We start from the raw sequence: 26,127 nt of genomic DNA, 5'->3' as shown, positions 1-26,127 counted from the left end.
TCTGGTGTGAGAATGAACACGAATCCTCTAGAAGTCCGTGACCGAGCGTTGCTTCATCGAGCGTGCGGGCGGCAATCTTTAGCAAATATACTAGGGTGCAGGGACAGTCAACAAAATTTGGGAGCTTAGGGAGCTCAAGCAACCCACTGGGGTTCCTAAAAGAATTTGTAGGTTTTTAGGAGCTGAGGGGTTCACCAGACTACCCGCATGAATTCCCCAAACTGCCCAATTTCCCTGCCTCTAAGTGCATTTCCAGTTTAAGTACAGCTTGAGCAGGTCTGAGCAACCTATTGGCACATAACTATGGGCCAAACACTCCTTCATCAATATGAATTATTGCATAAAATGGCCGTAAGCTTCTGTACTGCTTTACTGCATCAATGCTGCGACAAGCAGGGGTCCTTGGCTGCCATTAGGAAGTTTTAGAATAGTGCAATCAAAAGATTTGCGCAAGCAAAGAAACGCCGTCGTCACCACTGTGCGTGCACCAAGTCCGAACTAGGTTTTGGACTGGCACATGGCGACGACGCTAGCTCTCCGCATTCAAGACAGGTAGCTCACTATTTAGAAGCTCCTCAAGATTGAAAAGTTTAACTCTTTCGTTACCACGAGAAAACTGACCCCTTTTAAAGGGTCCCATTATTATCTTTACAGTATAGACCACTTACAACGTAACCGCTTATAGTGCAGGACCGGGTATAACGCGGCTTTTTTAAACCACCGGTTCGCCTCCCATAGAACTCCATGTAATTACATACCGCTTAAAATGCAGGCGCGCGAAGGGAAATACCGGTTATAGTGCGGTTTTTGAAATAGCCCGCCGACCGCGTCGGCCAACGCAGCGAGCACGCTTCTCTGTGCGACACTAGATAACTGCGCTAGCCGCAAGCGGCACTCGCGGGGCAAGGAGGTTGCTCGAAAAAGCGGGGAGAAGCGAAGAGAGAGGCTTCAGTTGCCATAGCGACGGAGGGACGCACGCACGTGTCGTTCACATGCGTGCTGTGCGTCCCTCTGCTCTGCATGTTGGAAACAACCGCAACGACAGACCAATCGCAGGTCGAGGAGAAGTGTTCGCGCGCGTTACATGCCGGTCGTGCCGGTTGCGGGCCGGCTGCTTCCATCCGCAAACATGGCGTCGGTTGTGATCGTCGACGTAGACGGCGTGGTGGAAGCTCATCGTTCCGCGTAAAAGCGCTATCCTTGACTGTGAATTTTCGTTGTGTGTCGCTATGATAACCCAGCACGTACTAGAAGGGCAGATCCGCCTACTCGTGCGGCGATGTCGCGGCGGCACTCCCAATACGGCAGAAAAGCCCATGTCGTCGTGTTTGTTTACTTCGACTACAGTGGTGATTTCTAAGCGTTTCTGTTTTCGAACATTGCCCGGGTTTCTTATTTGGAGCAGTTCATGCGTGTGCTCAAGTTGAAGGTATTACTGGCGCGTACCGTATAAAGGATGCGAATTTTCACGCGTTTTCATCGCCGGAGAAAAGTGATTAGGGTTAGCAATCCTGAACGCTCGCAACGTCAGTCTGCAACCCGCGACGCCGTTAAAAGGCTGCGCGAGGCAAAAGTCACTCATTTCTTTCAAAATGTGTGACACACTTGAGAGAGAAGTGTACTAGTCTGGTGAAAAAAAAAACTTTCCTCAAACTAAGCTTTATTTTACATCTAATATAAAATAAATTGTTTTACAAAGGTAGGTTGTCTCATGGCATGTATTTTGGCCTGAAAAATTGATGTTTTGGTTATAGCGCAGTACCGCTTATAGTGCGGATTTTCGCGGCTCCCGCGACATACGTTATATGCGGTCTACACTGTATTATGTTTTCAAAATTTCAGTACCAACTCGCCCAAGAATCCGCATTACTCAAACTCAAGTGTCTAACCTAACCACTCCATGCACTGACAACAAGCATAAATCGCCTGGCACAGAAGACCAACAAAAACAATCGCAGGAAAAGGCTCGACAGGCCTTACCGACGTGCAGTCGTCGACGTTCCGGACTGATTTGACAAATCATTTTTGTCAGAACTGAGATATTATGGTCCACCGTCCTTTTCCGACTCACACGTGCTAGCAGTGTCATGAACAAAACTGACTGCAGACGCGCTCGAATGGCAAGACTTCAGACGCTATTAAGGAGGCGCAACGCGAGGAGTACACTCTTCCTTGGCTGCACATTTCATTACAATAAGTCGCCACCTTGTGGGAAAAATAAAAACCATACAGAAACTGGAGCTAGAGTGTCTAATCCAACCATCAGATGCATCGACAACAAGTACAAACTGCCCGAACTTTCAAGAGAATCCAGCAAAGAGCATGAAACCGAAACAAGACTTATTGACACACAGCTTTCGGTGTTCTGGGCTCATTTAACAAATCGCCGCTGTGAGGACTAAAATCTGATGATCCCACATAGTCTCACGACTCACTCGTACCATAGTATCGGCAACAAAATCGACCACAGGCGCCCTCGAATCATGAAACTTCAGAGGCTTCCAAAGAAGCGCGCCGAGCAGCGAAGATACCATGTTCGCAGTGCAGTTGCGTGTTTGGTTATGATAAATCGCCATCTTGCAAGAAAAAAAAAGAACTGTACGGAAAGACTTAAGAAGCCCTAATCCAAGTTAAAGTATGCGCGAGAAGGAACCCCGAAATGCTCTCGCGGTCCCCCCCCCCCCCGCCCGACCGAAGCAGATGGCGACCCACGCGAGACGCACCTGACGTCCTCCAGTAGCTTCTCCAGCTCGAGCTTGGGCACCTCGTTCTTGCGCAGTGCCACGCCGTCCCGTCCGTCCCGGTGGGAGATCTCGGCAATGACGTCCGCCTGGCTGTAGCGCGACACCACCGCCTCGTCCGTCAGCTGGTCCGGGTGGTAGGCTGCTTGCAACACACACACGGGACTCAAAACACTAAACGCCACCAGGGGTACCGCCTTCCATAGTCTCAAATGGGGAACAACAAAAGGACTCTTTTAAATGTGGTTTACGTCGACGTTGCATCGTCCACCAATGTGGTGGACCCGCAGCCGAGCGTGTACCGAGTTATTAAATTGACTCGGTTACGGAACCGCCCACGAGCAGTAGCCCAGCTCCTCCCCCAAGGTCTGTCTCGGGTTGTTCGATGCGCCGCCGTTTCGTGGAGGGACGGCCGCTACGGTATAACTATGGTTATGCAGATTTCAAAACGTGGCGTCAAGACGGCGCGCTTCACCGTACTCTATAAAATACACAGTTCTGAAATGCGGCATCTCGATAGTGCTTCAAACAACGGGCGGCAGACTTTAGGGGGAAGAGGGTATTCCCCTTTGCGGAAGCGTTCAATGCACTCAGGTTCAGTGCAAATTAAAAACCAGTCAAAAAATCGTTGCAGGCCCCCTTTAGGCCTTACGCCAAACGGATGCAAGGTGCTGTCCACACTCACAGGCACTCTTGACGATCACGTGGGCTGCCAGGACCTGCAGTGCATGCACCTCGAAGATCACCGGGTGGAAGAGCAGCTCACGCGCCGTCGGACGCTCTTGCGGGCTCTTGCGCAGGCACTTGCGGATGAAGTCCTGCGCGTCGTCGTCGAAACGTCGCTCACCGAGCCACGTAACGATTTCCCAAAAGGTTTTGGTTCTATAAGACAAAACTAGCTCGATTACTTAATCAGGCTGCCATGTAACAGCTCTGTCGACGTTTCTTGCGTTTCCTTTACCTGTCCCTTCTACAGCTGATGCCCAATGGCATATTCGATGTACAGCTGCAGCAGAAAAAGATTGACAGAAGTGACCGACGACCGGAGCGGCAAAATCGTGACCTGCGGCTTCATTAAGGCGAAAGCATTAGATGTCTCACTGTTCAGCCGACCTTCAAGGTCCTTGAGCGAAAACACGTTGACGACACGAAAGGTACCAAAACGTTTACGTGACCACTCAGGTGAAGTAGAGGCAATGAAATTAAGAAGGATGACAAAGCGAATTAAGAGGAATCAAAGTGAATTTCCAAACGTCGTCCTCTAGGCGTTGTCCTTGGGGTCGTCCTAGAGGTCACCCTAGACGTCGTCCTAGGGGTCGTCCTAGACATCCTCCTCTAGGCGTCGTTCTGAACGTCGTTAAGGACGTTCTAGAAGTCGTCCTATATGTCGTACACGTCCTTAAGACATTGAACATGACTGGCACTCTCGCTATCGGCGCGCTCAGGAACAACAGCACCGCGTGTCGAGATTTTTCCGCTTCGGTCGTCGATCACTTTTGTCAATCTTTTTCCGCTGCAGCTGTACGATCGCTGCCTGTCTTAAACTCCATGCCGAAAGTAAACTGCCCCGAATTTTAGTGCACCGGTGTAGGCTGGTGCAGGTAAAGCGAACGAGGACTGAAAAATGAGTGTTCTGAGTGAGTGGCGAGATCGGTGATGCGAAGAATATTTCTAAAAAACCGCCAAGATAGGACGGTATCAACATAGAATGGGATTGCGGGCTAATTTGGCTGTCTAGGGAACAACGGTAACAGAAATCTGATGCACGGCTTTCGTACCAAGTTTTACGGGAGAGTTAGACAAAGAATGTGTTGTGTGCCTCTCAAACCAATCTAGAGGCCCCGAAGGAAGGGCTCCAAAATTGGCAAAATGTTAAAACTATACACATCTGAAAGTATAAAAGCGCCAAAAAGTCAAACAAGCTAAGATATGCACAATGCATTCCTGCATCTTTCAACTTTAAGCCCAGAATGAAGGTAAGTTTCAGTCTTCGGAAGTATTTCTGAATATGGTGTGCGAGTACTATGGTACTAGATAATGTGCAGATTTTCAACTCTATTTCTCGATGCTTCATAGTGCCTCGATACTCCATTCACAAGGATCGCGGTTCACATCTTAAAAGCATTGAATGGGTCTCGCAGTAATTCTGCCACATTTAGCCGAAACATTTCAATCCATCTATTTAACCGTCCTATGCAGGACTGCGTTTTTGTAAGAAATGCGGACAGCACTAGAGTTCAATATCTTAACTATTTTTTTACGTAAGACATCAGCCATCAATACTAGATATCGCAGAAATACAGAGCCAAACGGTTCCTCAGCAAGAAGCTGGAGCAGTCGTAAGTGTCATTAGGTCCGAGGCATTGGCAGACTCACCTTCTGGTGGACGTTCTCTAGCGACTCTATCGTCTTGTTGACAACATCCTCGGTGATTTGGGTGCCTGAGTCGCCGTTGCCGGGGATTTCCAGTGCTGCCATCTGTGGGGCAATCGAGCCGAGTTCTCAACAAGTGGACGCGCTAGTGATGTGTGCGTACAACAACCCAAGAAAAACAGGGGAAGCACTGCCTTCGCATGTCCTTGTTTCAAGGTTCTTACGTATGTGCACAACAAAATAATTAACATAAATAATGATGTACCGGCACGCTTCACCCGAGAACTAACTTTGCTATGTTCTTGCCTAGAACGTAAGATCGCGCTTGCACTGGTGGTAGCAATAACACCGTTGCAGGCATTACTCCAGCGGATGTATCTCCAGCAGCCTTTTCAGCTACCTAAACATATTCTCGGAATAGTCGCGCTTTACTCATTCTATTTATTATCTTTACATTCATAATAACTATTCAGAAGACAACAAATCAAAGTTATACCAAAACGAGCGTTCAAATTTCTCCGCACTTTGCAGTGGGGTGATGTCACACAAGCCCAAATTTGACTAAAATCCTAGCACATGTTGTCACATTTTCTATGTTGCCAATAAAATCTACGATAAAAAAAAAAGGTGAGGATTAAATGTATAAATTTAATAACTTCACACAAAAAGAATTATTTCTACCTATAATTCGGGTTACTATTTTTGGTGTGATTACTGATTGGTTGAACCAACTTTAAGGCAAATCAAGGGCTGTCAAAATTTCGCCGGAGTAAACTTTTGAGTCGCCGTACGTGCACGGCAGTGATTAATAACTTGAGAGCTATCGACGAAGCGCTTCTCGGAGTTGAATTCAGAGGATGGGGGTTTGTAATCCGACAGAGATCTGTAAAGTACCTCCGACACAGAGTCCGAGACTGCTGGTACGTCGCAGAAGCGGACACGCCAAAACAAAACTGAAAGCAAGAAAGGCGGCAGCATTTCTCCCTCGGAATTTCGATTCAACACTTGTGAATCCGAACAGCTTGCAACCACCGTATGTGCTCCCGTCAGATAACGAAAAAAGAAACCCGCAAATCGTCCTATTTTTTGTACCCCCCCTTTGAAAAGAAACCCGACCACCAAAACGCGTCTTTTAAAAAAGAAAAAAAAAAATTTGACCGCGAATGTGTTAGGCAAGACAACTCGATGCACTCCTCACCTCGAGGGCACACATCCCGAAGGAATAGATGTCAGCCGCCGGGGTCACCATGGAGACTGCAGGAAGAGCAGAAACGCACGGTCACACGGTGCAACTCAGCGGAGCGAACGTCGCGTCGCAGAAAACGCTCGGCACGACGCCAACTAGCCACCAGTCTGAAATGCTTGTGGCGTTCAACCTGGCATACAGCACACTACCCGTTTCACTAACGGAAAACAGTCGCAAAAATTACCAGGCCAAAGAACTTAAAGGTGCACTAAAGACGTTTCCGAGATCGTCTGTTCTCAGTGGTAACTTATCTTACAAGCTCCAGGCATCCTAGAACTCCAAAAATTATGCTCGTACGACGTCTATTTCTCTACTAAAAATGTGATCGAAGTTCGTACCACGTCCCTTTCCGAGCGGAAAAATCTGGAGCGTAAAATCCGGTGCCTCCGCTGAATTCTGTGCTCCAGATTTTTCCGCTCGGAAAGGGATGTGGTACGAACGTCACACGAGCATAATTTTTAGAGTTCTAGGATGCTTGGAGCCCGTAGAATAAGTTATCACCGAGAACAAACAATCTCTGAAATGTCATTAGTGCACCTTTAACTATAAGTGACACGATCAAAAGCAATCCCCCCGAACATTTGTTTCATAACACTTGGCGACTAGAAACAGACCCGCAATATCGTCTTCGACGGCGCAAAAATCACTCGAGGAAGGAAATACGAGAAACAAAAAGAGCAGTACCGTATCAATCTACGGTCGCAAAAACAGCTTTGATGCCTCATTGGACCCTAATGTACCGGAACACTGGCATGGCACCCTCCTGATATCAAGTCGCGGCCTTACGGCTGACGATCAGTGTTGCCATCCCTCTAGCAGAAAGTTTCGGTTTTGCCGTAGACGCCCGAACCAGACTTTGAGCCGTCATATTTTATAAAACTATGCGAAATATCAAAAGAAAAAAAACTCTTACCCTAAAATTCAGGGACACTGCTTTAGGTGAAAACGGTCATAATCCCAATTTTAAAAATATTGACCGGAGTTGCTCTTTAAGAGAGAATGAGAGTGGTCTGTGTTATCTTTCACTACACTGGCAATAACCAACAAGTGGCAAAGCAATGCACGCTCTGCTGTCGTCTAGCTTCAGCAAATAGAGACAACAAAGAAGCGCGAGAAAGAGAGGATATGAAGAACCCGACACGTACATGACTTACTTCCGTATTCGGGTGCAACAAAGTGCACATTCTTGATGTTTTCCCGAAACGTTTTGACGTGGTGGTTAATGGCATCGGGTGCCACTGGAAAGGGAAAAACAACGACAGACAGAGTCACTCTCGTGAAAGGGATTGCCCAGAGGAGACTCTTCGTCAATGTCACCAAAACGTTTTGTGGGACACATGCAATGTGGTCGGGGCTACTGCGCTATATCTCAGATTTATGAATAGAGTAGCATTTGTCTCGAAAAGATCTACTACAAAAGTTACCAACCGGATAGTATTGGCGGGGTGCATCTTTCAAATGCCTGGTCTCCAGCACGCGCTTCGTGTCTTCCACCACACCTTGGCTGCTCGCATGCACTCGAGTTGGACGTTTCGTTAAAGCGTTGCCCAAGGTAGGAAGGAGGCTTGCGCCAGTGGCAGAACTACTGAAGATCATTTCTGCCGTTTTTACTTTGTCAGCGACTACAGTCGACTTCAAATAACCTGATCTTCAGCCAGACGCCAGTCAAACGACTTCAAGCCGAACCAGAACTTCGGGTTGACGGACCCATGTAGGACACATTAATGAAGACTGCAAGTTGGTGACGATTCGTACCGTGGATTACGTCTAAAAAACAAGGACAAAAAGGCGGGTGGCACACAGGAGATGTCGTAACTTTCAACCGAAATTTATTACAATACACCTATGAAAATTCTAAAAACTACATGTGCGCAAGCAGGACGCACTAATACATTTCTGTTGAAAGTTACGCCCTGTCCTGTGTGGCACTCGTCTTTTTAGGCATAATCCACAGTATGAACAGATTATAAAACCCCTCAAAAGAAAAAAAAAACATTTTTTTCAAACAGTGTTTGGGACACAGGCATTAAGAAATAAATTTTACGCAAAAAAAATACTCTTAAAGCAATATTGATGACGACAGATTTATTTTAAATTCTACGCGCAAAGTCCATGACATCACAAAATGGTCATTCGCTCTTTCCACCTCATTGTGAATGCGAAGCCGATTCACCTCTCCTCCACGCACCTGAAATGCCGAGAGAAAACAAGTGGAAAGGTGGTGACCACCGACTACATCGCGTCTCGCATCGTCAATATTGCTCTAAAAAAACGTTTTCTTCGCGTAATATTAGTTTTTGACGCGTGTTCTAAGCAGACTGCTTCAAAAATCTTTTTTTTTTTCTTTTTGGGGGTTTCTAATACTGTCACCGATGACAAATAGCAAAACAGTGAAAAACTTGTGCCAAAATGAATGCAATAATCGCCGTTAAACATACAGATGTCGGTGTAACGGCGAGATCCACAGCTGGCACAAGATGTGCCCGATGCAGCGCGCTAGGGCTGCTTTCATGCATGCTCTCGGTTTGGGAAGGTCCTAAGTAGAACACGCGAGAACTGCAAGTAATGAAGTGGGACTTTCCAGAGGAGCGACAAATGGTAGAAATAAAACTATAGTAGTTGGGTTCGGACCCTGAACCTCCACTTGGGAGCTGCACGTGCTGCGAACTCTGCCACACGCGTGGCAACACGAGACATCGCAACTGACAAAAACATTGCACGCAAAACGCAAAACCGATGGCAGATAAGCCGGTGCAAGCTCGAACCTGAGCCGATCTTGATGAGCCCGTTGTGCTGGATGAAGATGGTGTCGCACGTCATGTTGCCATGCAGAATGGGCGGCGAACACGAGTGGAGGTAACTGCGAGAGAGAGAGGCGAGCCAAGGGGGCCACGGTGAGCGCAGGATTCCCTCTCTCGGAACACGTCACGATCGGTCGGGCACGCATCGACGACCGATCGTTTAAAAGTGTCCGACGCGAGGGACTAATTCCCCGCGGGAAGAGAAAGAAAGTGGAAGCAGGGCAGACCTTAGAGCTGAGAGAATCTGGTTGCACCACCTCTTCCATGCCTAAAACGAAAACCACATCCGCGACAACAGTTAAAGCGGCACACAGAAAAAAATACACTGAAAAGCTTTGGGTACAATAAAACGCTCGTACAATCGAGAATCGTAAAGGCCTGATAGGTACCCCACTCTGAACAAAGAGTCTACCAAATAGAGAAAAAGGGTAATCCCCCCCCCCGTTTCTCTATTTGCTCATCAATAGAGAAGGCTGAACTTTTCAAGGGAAGCCACTGGGGCAGAAAGATTCGTTGAGTCAAACATTCGAGATTCAGTAAAATAGAAAGCCTAGACATAAAATGACAAAATCCCCACAAAATCTGAAGAGCTATAGAAGGCTTCAGCTCACTTGTGCCACGATTCTGAAAAATGCTGATGCTCACCGCGCTCGTCGAACCCATGCAGTAAGTCTAAGCTCATTACAACAGACCTGGTTAGAACAGACATTTTGATATAACATACCGACTTGTGAAGTTCGGCTGGTTTTGCTCTACATACAATTGACTCAACTTCATATCTGCACACAACATACCCCTCTTACAACAGACCGAAATTTTTGTCAAAATCAAGGTCTGTTATAACGAGCTTAGACTGCATTGCTCACGGTCCTATCGATCCAGTCGATATATTTTTTGTGATATGCCAGGGTTCCCAATTAAGAGATTAATGTGTCGACTTTTTAAGTAATAATTTGCGCTTAAACCCTCTAGAACAAAAGTTGTAGAGTGCATTAAAAAATGCCCTCTTGCGTCGTTTTCATCAAGAAAGTCATTATCTGTCTAAATTTTTTATTTTAGCTTTAAAGAAAGCGTTTATTTGCATGTAGGCACGCGCGATATTTCAACTCTCAGAGCCTTTCTTTAAAGTTTGAAAAACTTGAACACACAAAGGCTGCCTCGAAGAAAATGACACGATAGGGAGTTTCCTGTGTACAACTTCTGTACTAGAGTGTCTGTGCACAGATTAACAGCTTGGCCCATTGCGAAAAATATCTCGACCAGCTCAACAGGACCATGAACAATACTGTTTTGGACACATGGTTTTGCGCAAAAAAGACGGACACAAGAGAGAGAAACAAACACGAGCGCAACTTACAACTGTATTGAGGAAACCTTTAGAAAACATGCAGATATATCGTCAACTTCAATGCCTTCCCGTTTGCCTTCCCGTTTGCCCCACGTATGTCTTCCCACACGGGAAGACATACGTGGGGCAAACGGGAAGATGTGCCAACGACCGTCTCAGGGAGCATGCTCAAAATTTAGAGACTAATGACTGGGCACATTTGCCTGCACACTGCAGAAACTGTAAGTGTGAGCCACGTTTTTCTGACACTGTAATTTTGGGCGGAAGTAAGGGACAAAAAGCATGTGAACTGTTGGAAGCCTTCTTTATCAAAAAGAAAGGCGACCTATGTGCGAGCGATACCTCGATAAGTTTGTATAATGCTAAGAAACGCGTCCTTGATAAGTTTCTGTGACGAGCGTCTGATAGTGACGCGACGCATGCGTGGACGCATTGAAGTTGACGATATATCTGTATGTTTTCTAAAGGTTTCCTCAATACAGTTTTAAGTTGCGCTCGTGTTTGTTTCTCTCTCTTGTGTCCGTCTTTTTTGCGCAAAACCATGTATCCAAACACTCACCAACTCGCCCAACAACAAACAATTTTACAATACTGTTTTGGTTCAACACCCCTCAGAGGCAGGCTTTGTTTTAAACCAACAGTTAAGAACACTCGTGCACAAATTCCCATTCTGTGGCGGTACCCACATACTCAATGCACTTTCGTCATAACATAGTTTTTTCAAAAGCATCACTTACTGAAACAGGTTGAATATACAAGGTGTTTCCTTTTTGCTTTACAGATTAAGAAAAAAAAAGAAAGCTACACTAATGCAGTTTGTATAGGTGAGTTATCCAGCCAGGAGGACAGAGCAGGGGGGCGAATCGTCACAATAAGTTGGATAATTAACTAAAATTTGTTTATTTACTTTTAAATTAGTGAAAATAAACATACGGTTCAATACAAAACTTGCTGATTGTCATCAAAAACCACTAAACCAGTCAGATTTAGAAATGCTTGGAGTGCATGAAAACGCTATGGTTTGCAAAAGTTACCACTTCTGCAATGGGCACAAGGCTGGGGATGCAGGAACATGGTTGATGACCTTATCATTTGCATTTCTACACGGCCAGCCTTCCACCTGCGGCATGGGTGGAAAATGTAGCGCACCCCCAAAACGATATCCAAGTCTTACTAAAATTGACCGATTTGGTGGTTTACTATGATGCTCAGCAAGTTTCTAACTGGAATCATATGTATATTTTCACTCCTCTAAAAGCGAATGAACAAATTTCGGCTAGTTATCGGATGTATCATTGCAATTAGCCCCTTATATCATGTCCCCCTGGCCATATAACTCACCTCAACAGTTCAGATTAGTGTAGCTGTCACGTCTTTCTTAAAACAAATCTGTAAAACATTAAGAAAACAGCCCATATCTAAATATCGGCCCACTTAATACATACTATGTACGCCACTTGTGTTGCCATCATTGTGACCTCTACCACTCCCAAACGAATGTTGTCATTATTAGAAACATGTATCTCGCAAAAGATGTGTTCATAAGATTCGGCGCAAAGGTGCGGACAAGTCTAACGACACCAACACCACCCGAGAATGCAGTGAAAGCCGCACAATGGCTGGATCTTGCACCGAGTGACCAAGCAGTGCATGCACGTCCAACGCTAGCCCAAACGTGCAAACCCCAATCTCTTGTGTCTTTAAACTAAAGATCGAGGGCACTATCAAAACCACAAATTCTGGCTATCTTGGAAGAAGCTCCCACAATAACCCGCACAAGTAAATTCTAAGAATCGTAACAGAGTCCCGATATCACACTTTAGGCTAACCCTGCTGCATAGTGTGCATGCAAAAAAGTGCTGCCACCTGGCACAAGGTCAACGTACAAATAAATTGACTAACAAACAAACGAGAGCAGCTCGTTCACACAACCCAAATCCACAAGTGGTACCTTATATATGTATATGCCGCCTCAAACCTACACAGTTGCAGTCCCATAAAATTTTAATGTTTCTAGTGCCCTCGAACGATAACGTGCTTTGAAAAGCAACCAGTGTACATGCAGAACTAAGTGCAGCCCTGGAACCTAATGGGTGACAGCAGAAATCTCGACAAACTGGAACAGAACAGGAAGACAACGTAATGAAGACCAATTTGAGGCACCCCCTACCGCTGTCGCACAGAATGGCATCACTTTTTGAAACTTTACCCAAGTTTAACAAGCATCTATTTTGGCTTTTCATGAGCGATTTCTCCGTCTACAGGGGATGGGGAAGTGTCCCGAGAGATAAGAGAAAATAAAGAACTGCAACAAACGTGATTGTGGCGACTTGACACATAGTTTGACGTGGATATTTTCTCTCTCTCGCTTTGTTTTATCTACGGATTATCCGGAAAGTATTTTATTAAAATCTGCAAATATAATGTTAATGTAATGACCCGTTCCGATCGTATGGTGAATTCCACTGGTCGTTTTGGAGCGCGATGCCTTCCCATCATTCACCTTCCCGGGAATACCCTCCCCGCGGTGCTGGATCTCGAAGCACATGACTTCACAATTGCAACGCTATACTCCGCGATAACTTTTCTTGGCAATGCAGTGGAAAGTAGAGGCCCGCGTCCCCTCTCCCATTTTGAGTGTGCGCGGGCTCTCCTCCTCTCCCCGGAAATGGGGAGAGGAGGAGAGACTGCATACACTCAAAATGGAAGAGGGAACATGGGCCTGCACCTTCCACTCCATTGCCAAGAAAAGTTGTCGCGGAGTATAACAACACATGTTAGACGCACGAGCAAAGTTAATCATTATGTGAAAGATGCGTATTGATGAGCGATGTGCCGCAACCCACTTGCCTCTTCATCAGAATACTCGTGAACGGTATCCAAGTATGTCTCGATTTTCGGCCTCTTTTGCGGAGGTCTAAAAAGGCAGTCAAACTCGTGCGGGACATAAAAGCGACCCTCGTCGTCGCTGCTACTCGAGCTGCTGCTGCTGGAAGAGCTGCTCGAGCAACTTGACAACGAACTGTCATCAAGCATCAGCAGCAGTAAAGCAAGCGGCCATTACAAATTCATCGGAGGCGAGATGCCCGGCGATAAAGAAAGTCATGTCTGTGCGCAAGGGCTGGCCAGGCTAACTTCTGGTCATATCCACCGAAATAACCGGAGCGACTTTTCTCGGATCCGGATCGAGATCTGGAGTGGGAGCCGATCTAAAACGACAAGTGGAACATGTCTGTCTCGATCCCGATCGCCCAGTGAAATAGGCGCGCTCCAGAAAGGTCGATCCTGGCGCGCTCCGGAACGACCGGTGGAATTCGCCATTAGAAATGCAACGCGAACGTGCTCCTCTCGAACCACTGAAATTTGTGACGGGAACTCGCTCCAAGATTCAGAAGCAGCGAGAAACTAGCTTTCGCTCCTGGTTTGCAGAATGTTTACAACACTGCCCCGTCCTGCTTCAACCAGCTGCTTCGTTTGCATTTACGACATTCGAGAGAATTCCAATTCCCTAACCTTCATTTCCATGCTGTCACAATAAAAGATGATAGGGTGAAAAGATCTAAGCTTCTCTCCACCACACTATTGGGATATATCCTATGAACACACGATTTCAGGAAGGGCTTTGTTCCCTGGAGTATTAGGATGCAGTCACACACAGAAGCATCCTCTATTTCGCGTCCCTGGTTACTGGCTAGTGCCTTCTGTAGACAATGACGCAACATGCCAAGTCTATGGAGCACTACACACAGCTCTAGATCTCTGGTCAAACTGCCTCATTGATTACTTGGCCATAGTGCGCTCTAAACACCAATTTCGGTAGGCACTATATCCAGCATGAAATAAACTGCAGTGCAACGGAGCACCGATGCTTTGGCACTATAATAACTCCCAGTCAACTAGCAAACCCAGCACAGTGACTGCCATATGTCACTTCCGTACAGCAGAAAGAGTGGTCCAATGCTATCACTAATGGTCTAATGCTATCACTTCAGCTTCACCTTGAACTGCCTCCTCAAAACGTTTGGCAGTCCTCTTCCTAACCACCCGGTTTGTCGAGATAGCTGCAGTCGCAGGTACGAGTTGTGGCCAAGGGTTTGTGCCACCTTAATCAAGGAAACGAGGAACGTTTGGACCAAAATGGCGCAGTGAAAACCAAGGTTAGGAAGAACAAACACAAGCAAACACAACACAAAGCTCACAATACACTAATAGGGACATGCATGGGTGACATGCGATGCCATTGCCATCACTGCACATGCGAGGCTCGTGGGTTCACAGTAAGACATGCTGAGAAACACACAAGCACACACACACAACAAGTCTACTACCATACAGAGCATGCGAAGCAGAGGTCATAGCAGGCACCAGCACCGACACAATAAGCAACGAGAGCCGGAATCTTGTTGATGCAAATATATTGTTTGCATTGGGACAAATTGTGTTTGTCACACCAGAAAAACCTTTGTACTGCTTTGGGACAAACCATATGTTTGTTCCAGCACTGCGAAAAACCATGTGTTCCAGTTCGAAAGCGTACATTTTATTTTTGTACTCGGGGGAAACCGTTTGTCTCAGCGCAGAGGCCCCAATTTTGCACTGGGACAAATTGTGTTTGTCCCAGTGGAAAATAACATGCTTTGTACTGGAATATATGTCATCATTTGCGAGACTCTTAAATGCAATGACACATTCACTGCATGCTCCATAAGGAGTAGCGGCAGAGTGTTGAAAACGCTCATCTGTCGGGGGGCGGGCAGAGACGGCATACCTGCAGGGGCAGCTTGATCACATTACGTTTGGTCTTCTTGAGGAACTGCTTGAGGGAGCCGCTGGACATGTACTCTGTGATGAAGATGACTCGGGGCTTCTCAGAGTCCTTGTCCATCCAGTACTTGTGAATCTTGACTATGTTCGGGTGTTCCAGCTGGGCAAGGCTGTCAAACACCTCGCGAATCTTCTCCTGAAACACGCACAATGAATACGAAGGGAAGAATCTGCTCCGAGTCTATTCAAGTCGATGTTCCCCGAAAACCACACTGGCTCTCAGCAAAAAAAGAGGTCACAAACTGGTTTCATAATTACTCGGCTGCTGACAGTAGCAGCAGAGTTTGAGACACAATGTCTGCTAGTCCGTTTTTTTTTTTTTTGCTTTACAATCACATACAAATCATCATCATCATCATCATCATTTATTTTCCTTGAGGGCCCCAGGGGGCATTATACAAGGGAGTGAACACACTAAAAACATGAACAAAAATAGTTAATAAAAAACACGCTGTAATCTATACTTGTATTTCAGAAAGAAAGAGGTTAACGGCTGCAGCAAACTTGTTAGTATCAGTCATGTTTACAATGAGGTCAGGTAATGAGTTCCAATCGTCAATAGCAGATGGTAAAGTCGACATTTTATAGGAGACTGATGACGAAGTAATTGAGCGTAGTTTACATAAGTGGTCAAAACGAGGGAAAATACGGTAGGGAGGTGATAGTAGAGAATCTTTTAGATGGTTGTTGTGGTAAAAGATTTTGTGAAGAAGAGTGAGACGTGACACCCTTCGACGTAAAGAAAGTAAGTCAAGGTTAGCTGATTTGCGTAATCCTGATATGCTAGTGTATGGGGAGTAGTCAGAGTAAATAAAACGAAGACCTCTGTTTTGAACGGATTCAAGGTTGTTAGTTAGATATGATTGCCATGGTGACCATATGGATGAAGCAAATTCAAGTTTAGATCTGACCAAGGTCGTATAAGCTAGTAGTTTTACTGAAGGTGTAGCTAGTCTGAGGTTACGGCGAAGAAATCCGAGAGTATGGTTAGCATCGGCAGTGACAGCATTTATGTGAGTAGTCCACGACAGATCAGAGGTCAGGTGAACGCCTAGGTATTTATATGAGGAACAGGTAGCTACTGGGATAGTGGAAAGGTGATAAGAAAAGGATGAAATCATGATGATAATGAAAAACTCACCCTCAATTGATCGCTTATCCCATTCTTTCTCACTAGATTTGGCGAAGCGTCTGGGGTGAAAAATGCCGACATGTGCAGGCAACACTCGATGCACCTTAAGTTAGACTGGTAAGTGCGACCTCCGGCGAGCTCATGAAAACTGTGATTTGCAGGTGGATGAGAGAGGCTTCAGTTTCACAACTTTTCAAAGAGGAAGCAAAGCCAGTTTCCGGTAGCAGATGCCATTCACCTCCAGCATTTTCAAGCTTCGTTGGAAACCATTTTCTCACAAATTTTCGATAATCAGTTGAATCGGTTACCGGTAAGCCCTGAAACTGTGGCATGTGGTCCCGATCGCCAGTGCTTTATTTAGGCGGGGACTGAGCAGTTGGCGATGCGTGGTTCATTTCTACAGAAAGAAATAGTTCTCTTTTCTACCAAACACGTAGCACATCCTCTCGTGCAATACACAGCAGAGTGCCACCTGGAGCGGAGTTGCAGACAATATACCTCTTTGGCTTTGAAGTTCTTTCGTTCCGAAAACTTGACTTCGTTCCAGACCACCTCCACACCCTCCTCAGTGTCCATGGCAAGGTAGGCGGCATCGATACCTGGGATGTCACGTTGCTGGACCTGAAATGGTTAAAACAATCGATGAGTCGAAACATGCACCTGCCTTAACGAGGCAAACACTCTCGTACAAAATTTGCTGCAGTTCTAGCACCATTCCAACCGCCCTAGAAAAGCGTGTCATTTAACGTGCACAAAACAGATATCACTCAACAACACTACGACGTTCTAGTCATTATTTGAGCATTGCATTTTCTCTGCAAGTTAGATGCTTGGTCCTGCTTCACAAGCAGCAAGTTATCCTGACCTCTTCAAACTGCAGCATGTGGAACCGTGTGCCTCCCACATTCAACACAGATAGCGCTCAAACAGCAATGTGCAGTGTGCAAATTATCATCGTCAGAAATTCATTTTTATTTGACTATGTACACGATGTCTTCAAATAGCACTCTGATTGCTCACTGATCCCCCCAAGCCACTAGTATGCAAAAACGAACTGAAACAAGCAAAAAAGCAAACAGGAACAAAGCCTTATGCCGTCTTCAGTTATCGTTGTTGCTGCCGCAGGGTGTCGCATAAAACTACTGTGGCCCTGACAAGTTGCTGCCACATGAAATGTTCCCAGGTTGCAACAATTAAATGTTGGTTTCGATCCCGGTCGATCCCAGCAATTTGTGGCACAGCTACTGACCATTTGTCGAAAACCTGCGGGGTCGCAGCACAAATTGCTCAACCAAAGTCGATCTTGCCAATTTTGCCAGTTTTCCACTTCAATGCTAATGATTCTACGACAACAAGCAAGTCCTAATCACAATCAATCAACTCGTACAAATTCCTAACAAAAAAGGTAGAAACTCGATCTCGAAATCACCATTCATAATTAAAAAGAACTAACGTATGACAACAATTTTTATTTTGTCAGCACCATGATGAGTGATACGCACGTTATAGAGAAATTGTCGATCTACAAATGAGAATGTAAGGAACGGAGGAAGAAAGCATGTGATTAAAGGAAAGGGTGCCTCACTACCTGTGCAATTGTGCAACGCTTCTGGAAAAGATGCAAAAAAGGTCACATGATTTGTAAGTTGCCTTCTGCATGCAGTTGAGTGGTACTTGCTGCCCTTAAAAATAAAATGTCTGAAATGACACAATGGGGCTAGACTGCTGGAAGAAGTTTGCCTTCCTACCTTAAAAATGTATGACTAGGTATTGCCACAACAGGCGAGTCCAAGTTAACTGATAGTGATTAATTAGTTAGAATGATCATGCATAGTGAATGAAGGGTGATGCACGAAATAACTCAATCCCAAAACCCCCGTTGCCAATCTCCCGCGTTATCTACCCAATCTCCGAAATCCCCATCGTTCAGAAACCAGCACGTGCAACCCATATACTGGATTCCCTCGCGTTTCTTGTCCTGACAAGACAAAAACACCCCAGGTCTTTGCATTTGTTTAAACATTGAAATCGGAAAGCATGACACATGACTTCCATTTCTACAACAAGGTCTGAAGTTGTGCTAGTTGGTTTAACATAGTTTAAGAAAACAGCGCGAAAAAAACGGAGGACTAGAAGAAGCTCCTCCTTCTAGTCTCTCGTTTTTTCGAGCTGTGCTTGTGTGCTCCACACAAGCACAGCGCTGACTGGCAACTGAAAATTTTACTTCTGCACGAAACAAAAAGTAAACAAGAGACGGGAAAGAAACAAAACAATCAAACCGATGAAACACCCCCAGCATGCCGACTTGTTCCTACGCCGACTTGACGCACCTCTTGATAAAATCCACCTTGTCACCCCCTAAAGCCATTGACGGGGCAGCAACACGCACGCTCCTTTCATAGCTGGCAATAAAGAAGGACCTATCAATTTCTCCCTATCTTATATAAATCTCAATCTCTTCCAAGCGATGGCCGACACACACATCTGTCACAGTGGACTACATCTCTGCTTGAAGCAGCAGGCTCGATTCAAATATTGCATTCAGAAAAAACAAAATGGCAAAACGGCAGAAGGGGGAAAAGTCATTCAGAACACACAAAGTTTCCCCAACAGCAAGCTGAATATTGAAGGGTTCTTGAAGTTGATCCAGCGATTTTGCGGTATTTAGGTAGCATAGACATTGTTCCTATGAAACATCGGACACTACTATGTAAATAAACATCCTACAACTATGCTTTATTAATGAACATTAAGCAGACACAGAATCACTGGGGAAAAGAGTCCGTCTTGAACGAATAAATGAACATGGGAGGGGGTCGCACCACTGGCATGGAGGGGAAATTAGACACAGGAGAATCGATAATCAGGGGAAGCAACACGGGGATTTTGTCGACGGAGTTTTCGACACTCGGGGAAAAGGCGCGTGGCATTTGAGACACGAGAACTGCCACGAGGGAATCATGACAACCATAGTGAATATTGGTAGTTTTGTGTAATAATCTGTTGACCAAACCCATTCTTCTGCTATAATACTATGGCACTGCAGGTTTCTTTGCAAATATATAAAGGAAGCCTGTAAATGGGCTCTAGAAAATGGCATTTTTGACAGGAAATCTTAAAGGGGTTATGAAACGCTTTTCCTCAACTTATAAATCGCGCATTCTACCAAACAGTTCAAGAAGACGGAAAGGGGGGAGTCCCTTCTTGCTCGGACTCTCGTTTGTGCACCCGGACACAGTAAATCTCCCCCTAGAAGATTTTCCCGTCGCTAAAATTCAGACAAAAGTTGATTTCTCCACCCCGTTCACCCCGAAGCTGACAGTGCTGTGGAAGCTACGTGCTCCTTGGGCCAGCCACACTTTTGCCACGTTATCACGCTCTCTCGCGCAGACCCACGCGCAGAGAATGAGGTCAGGTGATGAAAAGAAGGCGGCTGATTGGTTTGGCAAGCGCGTAGCTTCCACCACAATGTCAACATAGGGGTGAAGGGAGTAAGTGAGGTCCGGGATCATGTGACGTGCGTTTGGACCCGGTGACGCGCTTTGGGGACCAAGGATGTATCACAGTGAAAAGGCAGAGAGCTTACGAAGGGAAGGAGGTACGAAATAGTCCACTGTGTTTTCCAATTTTCATACCGAAAGTCAGGCTTCTACCTTTTTTCTTTTGGCCCACTGAATGATGTGCTATTAGTAAAATCCCAATCTAAATTGATTTATCCCAGCCCAAAATTTGTTTCATGGGCTCTTTAAGTTGTATCCCAGGCTGCGCAGTGGACTTCTTAAAGGAGGATTCAGATGTTTTCATTTCAGTAGGCGCAACTGCACTACAAGCCCTGAACTTCCACTACGACACGCTGTGAAGCTGAAAGCTGTCATAACGCAGTCAGTTGTACTCAAAATGCAGACGTCTGAACCAGCCTTTAAGTAGCAACAGAAAAGTGATGCTTCATCACACTCACAAAGAACTGCTTCCAGTTCTTTGTGTAGGCGATAAAAAGGCTGCAAGTGTTGATGTAACAGAATCAAACAAGCTAAAGATTCCGGAACCAATAGGAACTCGAGTGACAGAAGGCCTTCTGTGTTGTATCAGATCTGATGTTAATGTCCAGTTTCAGCCAGCTGTAAAGAGCAGTCTGGCAACCTGAATAAACCAGTTTCGTTATAAGACAAACTCGATGCATGGTGTCAGAAGTGACTAGTCCCGCAAAGAAGGGCGGTGAACTAAGAAGAAAGCCGAACCATGGACATGCTCAAACTTCCCGAGGCCCTGAACTCGACAGGGAACGTAGCGGATAACTGGCAACAGTTCAAACAACGAGTGGAACTGCACCTACGGGCGACGGAGACCACCAAGCGGACCGATGAACAAAGGGCAGCCATTTTGCTTCATGTGGCGGGACCCGGTGCCATCAAAGTCCACAACACCTTTACCTTCGCACCTGAAGAAAAACAGGACCACCAGACAGTACTGAAGAAGTTTGAAGAGTACTGCATGCCCCGGAAAAATGAAACCTACGAACGGTACGTGTTTCATCACGAAAACAAGAAAGTGGTGTGCCGTTTGAACAGTTTGTGCGAGAGCTACAACTAAAAGTGAAATCGTGCAACTTCTCGACTTTGTCGGACTCCATGGTATGAGATCAAATCGTATGTGGGGTAACACACAAAAAACTGCGAGAGCGTTTGTTGCGCGAAGAAGATCTGACGTTGGAAAAGGCCATACAGCTCAGAAAGGCCTATGAGGTTCTTCAGGCACAAAATGAAGCTCTCGACGGTCCCCGACGTGTCGACACAGTAGACAAAAAGAAGAGAGCGGACATGCATGAGCGGAAAGTCCAACTGACAGAAAAAAATTGTCCCAAGTGCGACCGGAAGCACGACCCACGGAAGTGTCCGGCATACAACAAAAAGTGCAGCAAATGTCACAGGATGAACCACTTCACTGTGTATTGCAAAACGAAGTCTTCGGTAGATGAAGTAAAAGAACAGGATGACAGCGACTTCGCCGTCCTTCAGGTCAGCACATGCAAGGCTATAAAAGGTGACGAGTGGCTGGTCAAGGCCCTCGTAGCTAACAAGGAAGTGGAACTAAAAGTTGACACAGGGTCCCAGGCAAATCTTTTGCCAAGCTCACTGTTCCGGAAGCTACACAAGACGGCGAGCCTGAAGCCAAGCATTTCAGTCCTAAATGGCTACAACGATGGTGTGATTGCACACCAAGGGAAAGCACTGCTGGAAGTGAAACTCAAGGGAAAGAGCGCAAACATTGAGTTCTTCACCGTGAAAAAAGGACGCCAGGCCATAATGGGCTTAGCAGCAAGTGAACTCCTGGGGCTGGTCCAGCGAGTGCACATGGTGAAAGGAACTATGGCCCAAGAAGTGGAACAGAAGTTTCCTAAGTTGTTTAAAGGACTTGGATGCGTTGGACGTGAGTGTAAGATAATCCTTACAGAAGGAGCAGAGCCAGTGGTACAGCCGACGAGAAGAGTGCGACAAGCTCTGAAAGAACCACTCAAGAAAGAACTCCAGAGAATGGAAGAGGCTGGAGTCATCACCCGCATCAGTGAACCTATCGATTGGGTAAGCCCAATTCTGATAGTCAAGAAGAAAGGAGGTGCTCTGAGAATCTGCATGGATCCAAGGCAAGTGAATGAATCCATCAAACGGCAGCACTACCAAATGCCACGCCGTGAAGACATCGAAGCTGAACTGGCAAACGCCAAATTCTTCTCAAGGCTGGATGCCAATAGTGGGTATCACCAAATACCATTAGATGAGACGCCCTCTCGAGTGTGCACGTTTGGTACGCCATTTGGACGCTACTGATTTCTGAGACTACCATTTGGCATCTCATTGTCACCGAAGTCTTCCAACAGATCATGACTGAAGTTTTTGATGGACTTGAAGGAGTAAGAGTGTATGTTGACATTGTACTCGTATGGGGTCGATCCAAGGAGCAGGGGTGGAACTCATGAAATGTACTTGGGAGCAGCCACGGGAGCAGCTGAAACAGTTGTTTTGGAGCAGCTTGGGAGCAGCTAAAACTACATTCTGGAGCAGGCTAGGAGCAGCTCAAATCAGTTTTTATTGCAGCCTTCAGGTTCTGTCTTAGACAATCACAGGAGCAATTTCAATTATGCTTTGCAGCGCAGATTAACATGAGTGGTTAGGGATCTAGGTGGAAGGCATAACAGTGTAAAAAATTCGAAAACTTGAAACTTTGTGAGTCTTAATGAGAACCAAAAAGCAAGTACCATGTTTCTGAAGATATATATATAGTGTCCTTAGTATTTTCTGAGTGGCTTTCAGCTGCTCAAAATGCAAACCAGCACTGCCTATCACACAACCCACACGTGTTCGACATAGTAATTCTATATGTGTGAACCATGTGACGTGTTTAAGCAACGGACGAGTAGTTGCGCGGAGGAACAGTGCAACCAATTTCAAGTTTATCCTATTGTGCAACTCAATATCCAGACGGCAGACTACGATTAACGGAGTTATCGTATTTGAGGCGATAAGCAGGAGCAAGGTTAAAGTACGCCGAGCAGATCTATCGCTCGCGTGAGAGCTGCTGGTCGACAAGGTTTCGGATCGGACCGCGTTTCAGTTCTAGAAAATCACGATTTATCTTGCGGGAATGTGGTTCTAACTTCTAACGATGAAGTACTAAACGCATATTTTGCTCATTTGTTTTCAACTGGCTGACGTGCGGATCCCGGGCCTCAGAGCCTCAGACAATCTGACGCTTTACTACTCGACCCCGCTTATGGTTGAAGAATAATGATCCAGTCGCAGGTGGTGTAACGCTTGGAATGCAACCCCAAAGTTTCTTTTTTTTTTTGTGTGTGTGTGTGTGCGCGCTTCCGATTCGGGATACACAGGGAGAATAAACAGAACAAAGGATTGCAAGGTCGACCAAGCTAAACGCGCTCATTGTTGCCAATCGAGTCGATAGAAACCGAAACCAAGACAAAATAGAATTTTTTTTGCGCACGTTTTGAGATTTGGAGCATAATGGCGCGAGGTACTGGCTTTGGCGCAGTTTCCGCAACATGGCGCAGGATGGTGCAGACAAATGCCTCTGGCGCAAAATGGCGCAAATGGCGCAGCCGTTCCACCCCTGAAGGAGGAGCATGATAAGAGGCTATGGGAAGCACTCAAAGCAGCCCAAAGAGCTGGAATGACCTTCAACAAGGAAAAGTGTCAATTTGCGGTCCAAGAGATTAGCTACCTGGGTGACCGAATCACTAAAAATGGAGTGGAGCCGGATACATCACTGGTAGCATCAGTGCTTCAGATGTCTACTCCTCAAAGCAAGAAGGAAGTACAGCGGATGTTGGGAGTCAACAACTATGTAGGCAAGTATTTGTCACACTTGTCGCAAGGAACAAATCCTCTTAGAAGCCTCATCAAGGATGATGTGATATTGGAGTGGACTGAGGCTCACGAAGCAGAATGGGATAGACTGAAGAGAACACTGACTAACAAGCCAGTGTTAGCATTTTTTGACCCTGAAAAGAAGACAAGAGTGACAGCTGATGCATCCCAGTATGGACTGGCAGCAGCACTCCTACAGTTCAATGATACAGAGTGGCGTTTAGTAGCATATGCGTCAAAAGTGATGACCGACTGTGAGGTGCGATATGCACAAATTGAAAAAGAGACGCTCGCCATCACGCTTGCCTGAGAGAAGTTCCATGACTTCATTTATGGTCGCAAGTTCACACTGGAAACCGACCATCGACCATTGATCTCCATAGCAAAATCTCCATAGCAAAGAAAAGCATTGGAGACATGTCACCTCGTCTGCAGCGATTTTTTATTCGTCTGATGAAGTACGAGTTTGACCTGTGCTATCTGCCTGGAAAGAACTTGGTGCTAGCCGACACATTGTCTCGCGCACCGTTAAAAGAGGCCAAAAAGGAAGAGGTAGAACTGGATGATGTTGAAGTACATGCTGTCAGCATAGTGTCCACAACACTGAGTCAAGCGACACTTCAAGAGGCCACAGAGAGTGATGACGAGCTACAAGGAGTTATCGCACGGATCCACCAGGGTCAAGAACAACAGGGAGACCTCAAGGGATACACATCAGAGTTGACCCTGGTCAACGGTGTCCTGTTAAAGGGCTCAAGAATAGTAGGTCCGAAAGCTTGTCGTGCAGACATACTGGCAAGACTGCATGAAGGACACTTAGGCATGAGCAAATGCAAGGCTCGTGCTAGAGCTTCAGTATTCTGGCCAAGAATGAATGCTGACATTGAGTCATACATATCAAAGTGTGCAGCTTGTCGAACATTTGCCTACCAGCAACCTGCTGAACCACTCATCATGAGAGAAGTACCCAGTAAAGCGTGGGAGAGGGTTGGAGCTGATCTGTGCCAACATGCAGGATTGTCTTACCTTGTGGTATATGATGCCTACTCCAATTACCCTGAAGTGGTGCAGCTAACAGAGACTAGTGCTGTTGCAGTGATCGACCATATGGCAAGTGTTTTCGCCAGACATGAAATCCCCAAAGAAGTCTGCACCGACAATGGTCCACAATTTGCAAGCAGAGAATTTGCAGCATTTGCAAGAAACTATGAGTTCGAACATATCACCTCGAGCCCAAGATTTTCAAGAGCGAATGGATTAGCAGAAAAAGGGGTCCAAGCTGTGAAAAGGATTCTAAAGAAAACCCAGTATGCCAAAGAAGATTTTTGGCTAGGGCTGCTAAACTACAGGTGCACACCACTCAAGAATGGACGGTCACCTTGCGAGTTATCCATGGGGCGACGATTGAGGTCTCGACTGCCTGACTTCTCATCAGCACAAGGACAGAAAGTGGAAAAACACAAACAAAATGTCAGTGCTGGCAGGCATTTGGAGCCACTGGGCACTGGACAGGCGGTGCGTCTGAGAGATGACGGAAAGTGGAGAGTCAAAGCACAAGTCAAAGAGCAAGTGGCGCCAAGATCCTATGTGGTGCAAGCTGAGAATGGTGCTGTGTACAGATGGAACAGACAGCATTTACCTGTGAGCAAGGAAGCATTTGAACCCATCTCCGACTCTGAGGACATGGATGTTCCACAAGTGCCCAACGAGGACAAGGTGCAGCATAAAAAAACTCGTGACCATGAAAGTGAAATAATGGATGGTCCTACAGACTATCCAGCGCCGGTGCCCGTGCAACCTCCCACTAGAGTGTCATCAAGACCAAGAAAGAAGAAAGTGAAGCTTACTTATGGTGAACACTTCAGCCAGGCATGTTAGTCAAGTTGTAGTGTTCCAAGTTTGTTCCTTGTTTAGAAAGTGAAGCTTACTTGTGATGAACACTCCAACCAAGCATGTTAGTCACGTTGTGTTTCAAGTTTGTCCTTTGTTAGAAAGGAAGATGTATCAGATCTGATGGTAATGTCCAGTTTCAGCCGGCTGTAAAGAGCACTATGTCAATGCAGTCTTCAAGCTCGGATATAAATTATGCCACAGATGCATGTCTGTAAAATGGCATGGCACGCTAGACTTGTCAACAGCGAAAGCAGTCATGGCAGACAGACAGTGACACTTAGTGACAGCCAAACAAAGACCAAAGGTTGCAGAAGCCGATAAGGAAACGAAAACTTGTGAGACGGAACATACAATCTGCCGACATTTTGCGCAAGAACAGCAAGAACATTT

The 26,127-nt window shown here is 46.0% G+C and overlaps 1 protein-coding gene across 2 annotated transcripts in view; it reads right to left on the bottom strand.

Annotated features, from left to right (window-relative positions):
* Nucleotides 1-26,127, bottom strand: part of LOC115329209 (nuclear receptor-binding protein) — a 40,463-nt gene that overhangs the window by 13,332 nt on the left and 1,004 nt on the right. The window contains exons 2-10 of one of the 2 annotated variants that reach the window (XM_029990749.3): nt 16,964-17,086; nt 15,278-15,469; nt 9,389-9,429; nt 9,126-9,220; nt 7,506-7,598; nt 6,313-6,368; nt 5,118-5,219; nt 3,427-3,559; nt 2,724-2,883 (exon numbers count right to left, since the gene is read on the bottom strand). In XM_029990749.3, the coding sequence (XP_029846609.1) occupies nt 2,724-2,883; nt 3,427-3,559; nt 5,118-5,219; nt 6,313-6,368; nt 7,506-7,598; nt 9,126-9,220; nt 9,389-9,429; nt 15,278-15,469; nt 16,964-17,086 (995 nt within the window). The remainder of the gene's footprint in view (nt 1-2,723; nt 2,884-3,426; nt 3,560-5,117; nt 5,220-6,312; nt 6,369-7,505; nt 7,599-9,125; nt 9,221-9,388; nt 9,430-15,277; nt 15,470-16,963; nt 17,087-26,127) is intronic. The other variant, XM_029990750.4, reaches the window with a different exon arrangement.

This window comes from Ixodes scapularis, unplaced genomic scaffold, assembly GCF_016920785.2.
Source record: "Ixodes scapularis isolate PalLabHiFi unplaced genomic scaffold, ASM1692078v2 PGA_scaffold8__174_contigs__length_109621045, whole genome shotgun sequence".
In the NCBI taxonomy this organism is placed as follows: domain Eukaryota; kingdom Metazoa; phylum Arthropoda; class Arachnida; order Ixodida; family Ixodidae; genus Ixodes; species Ixodes scapularis.
This window is presented reverse-complemented; position numbering and strand designations above follow the sequence as displayed.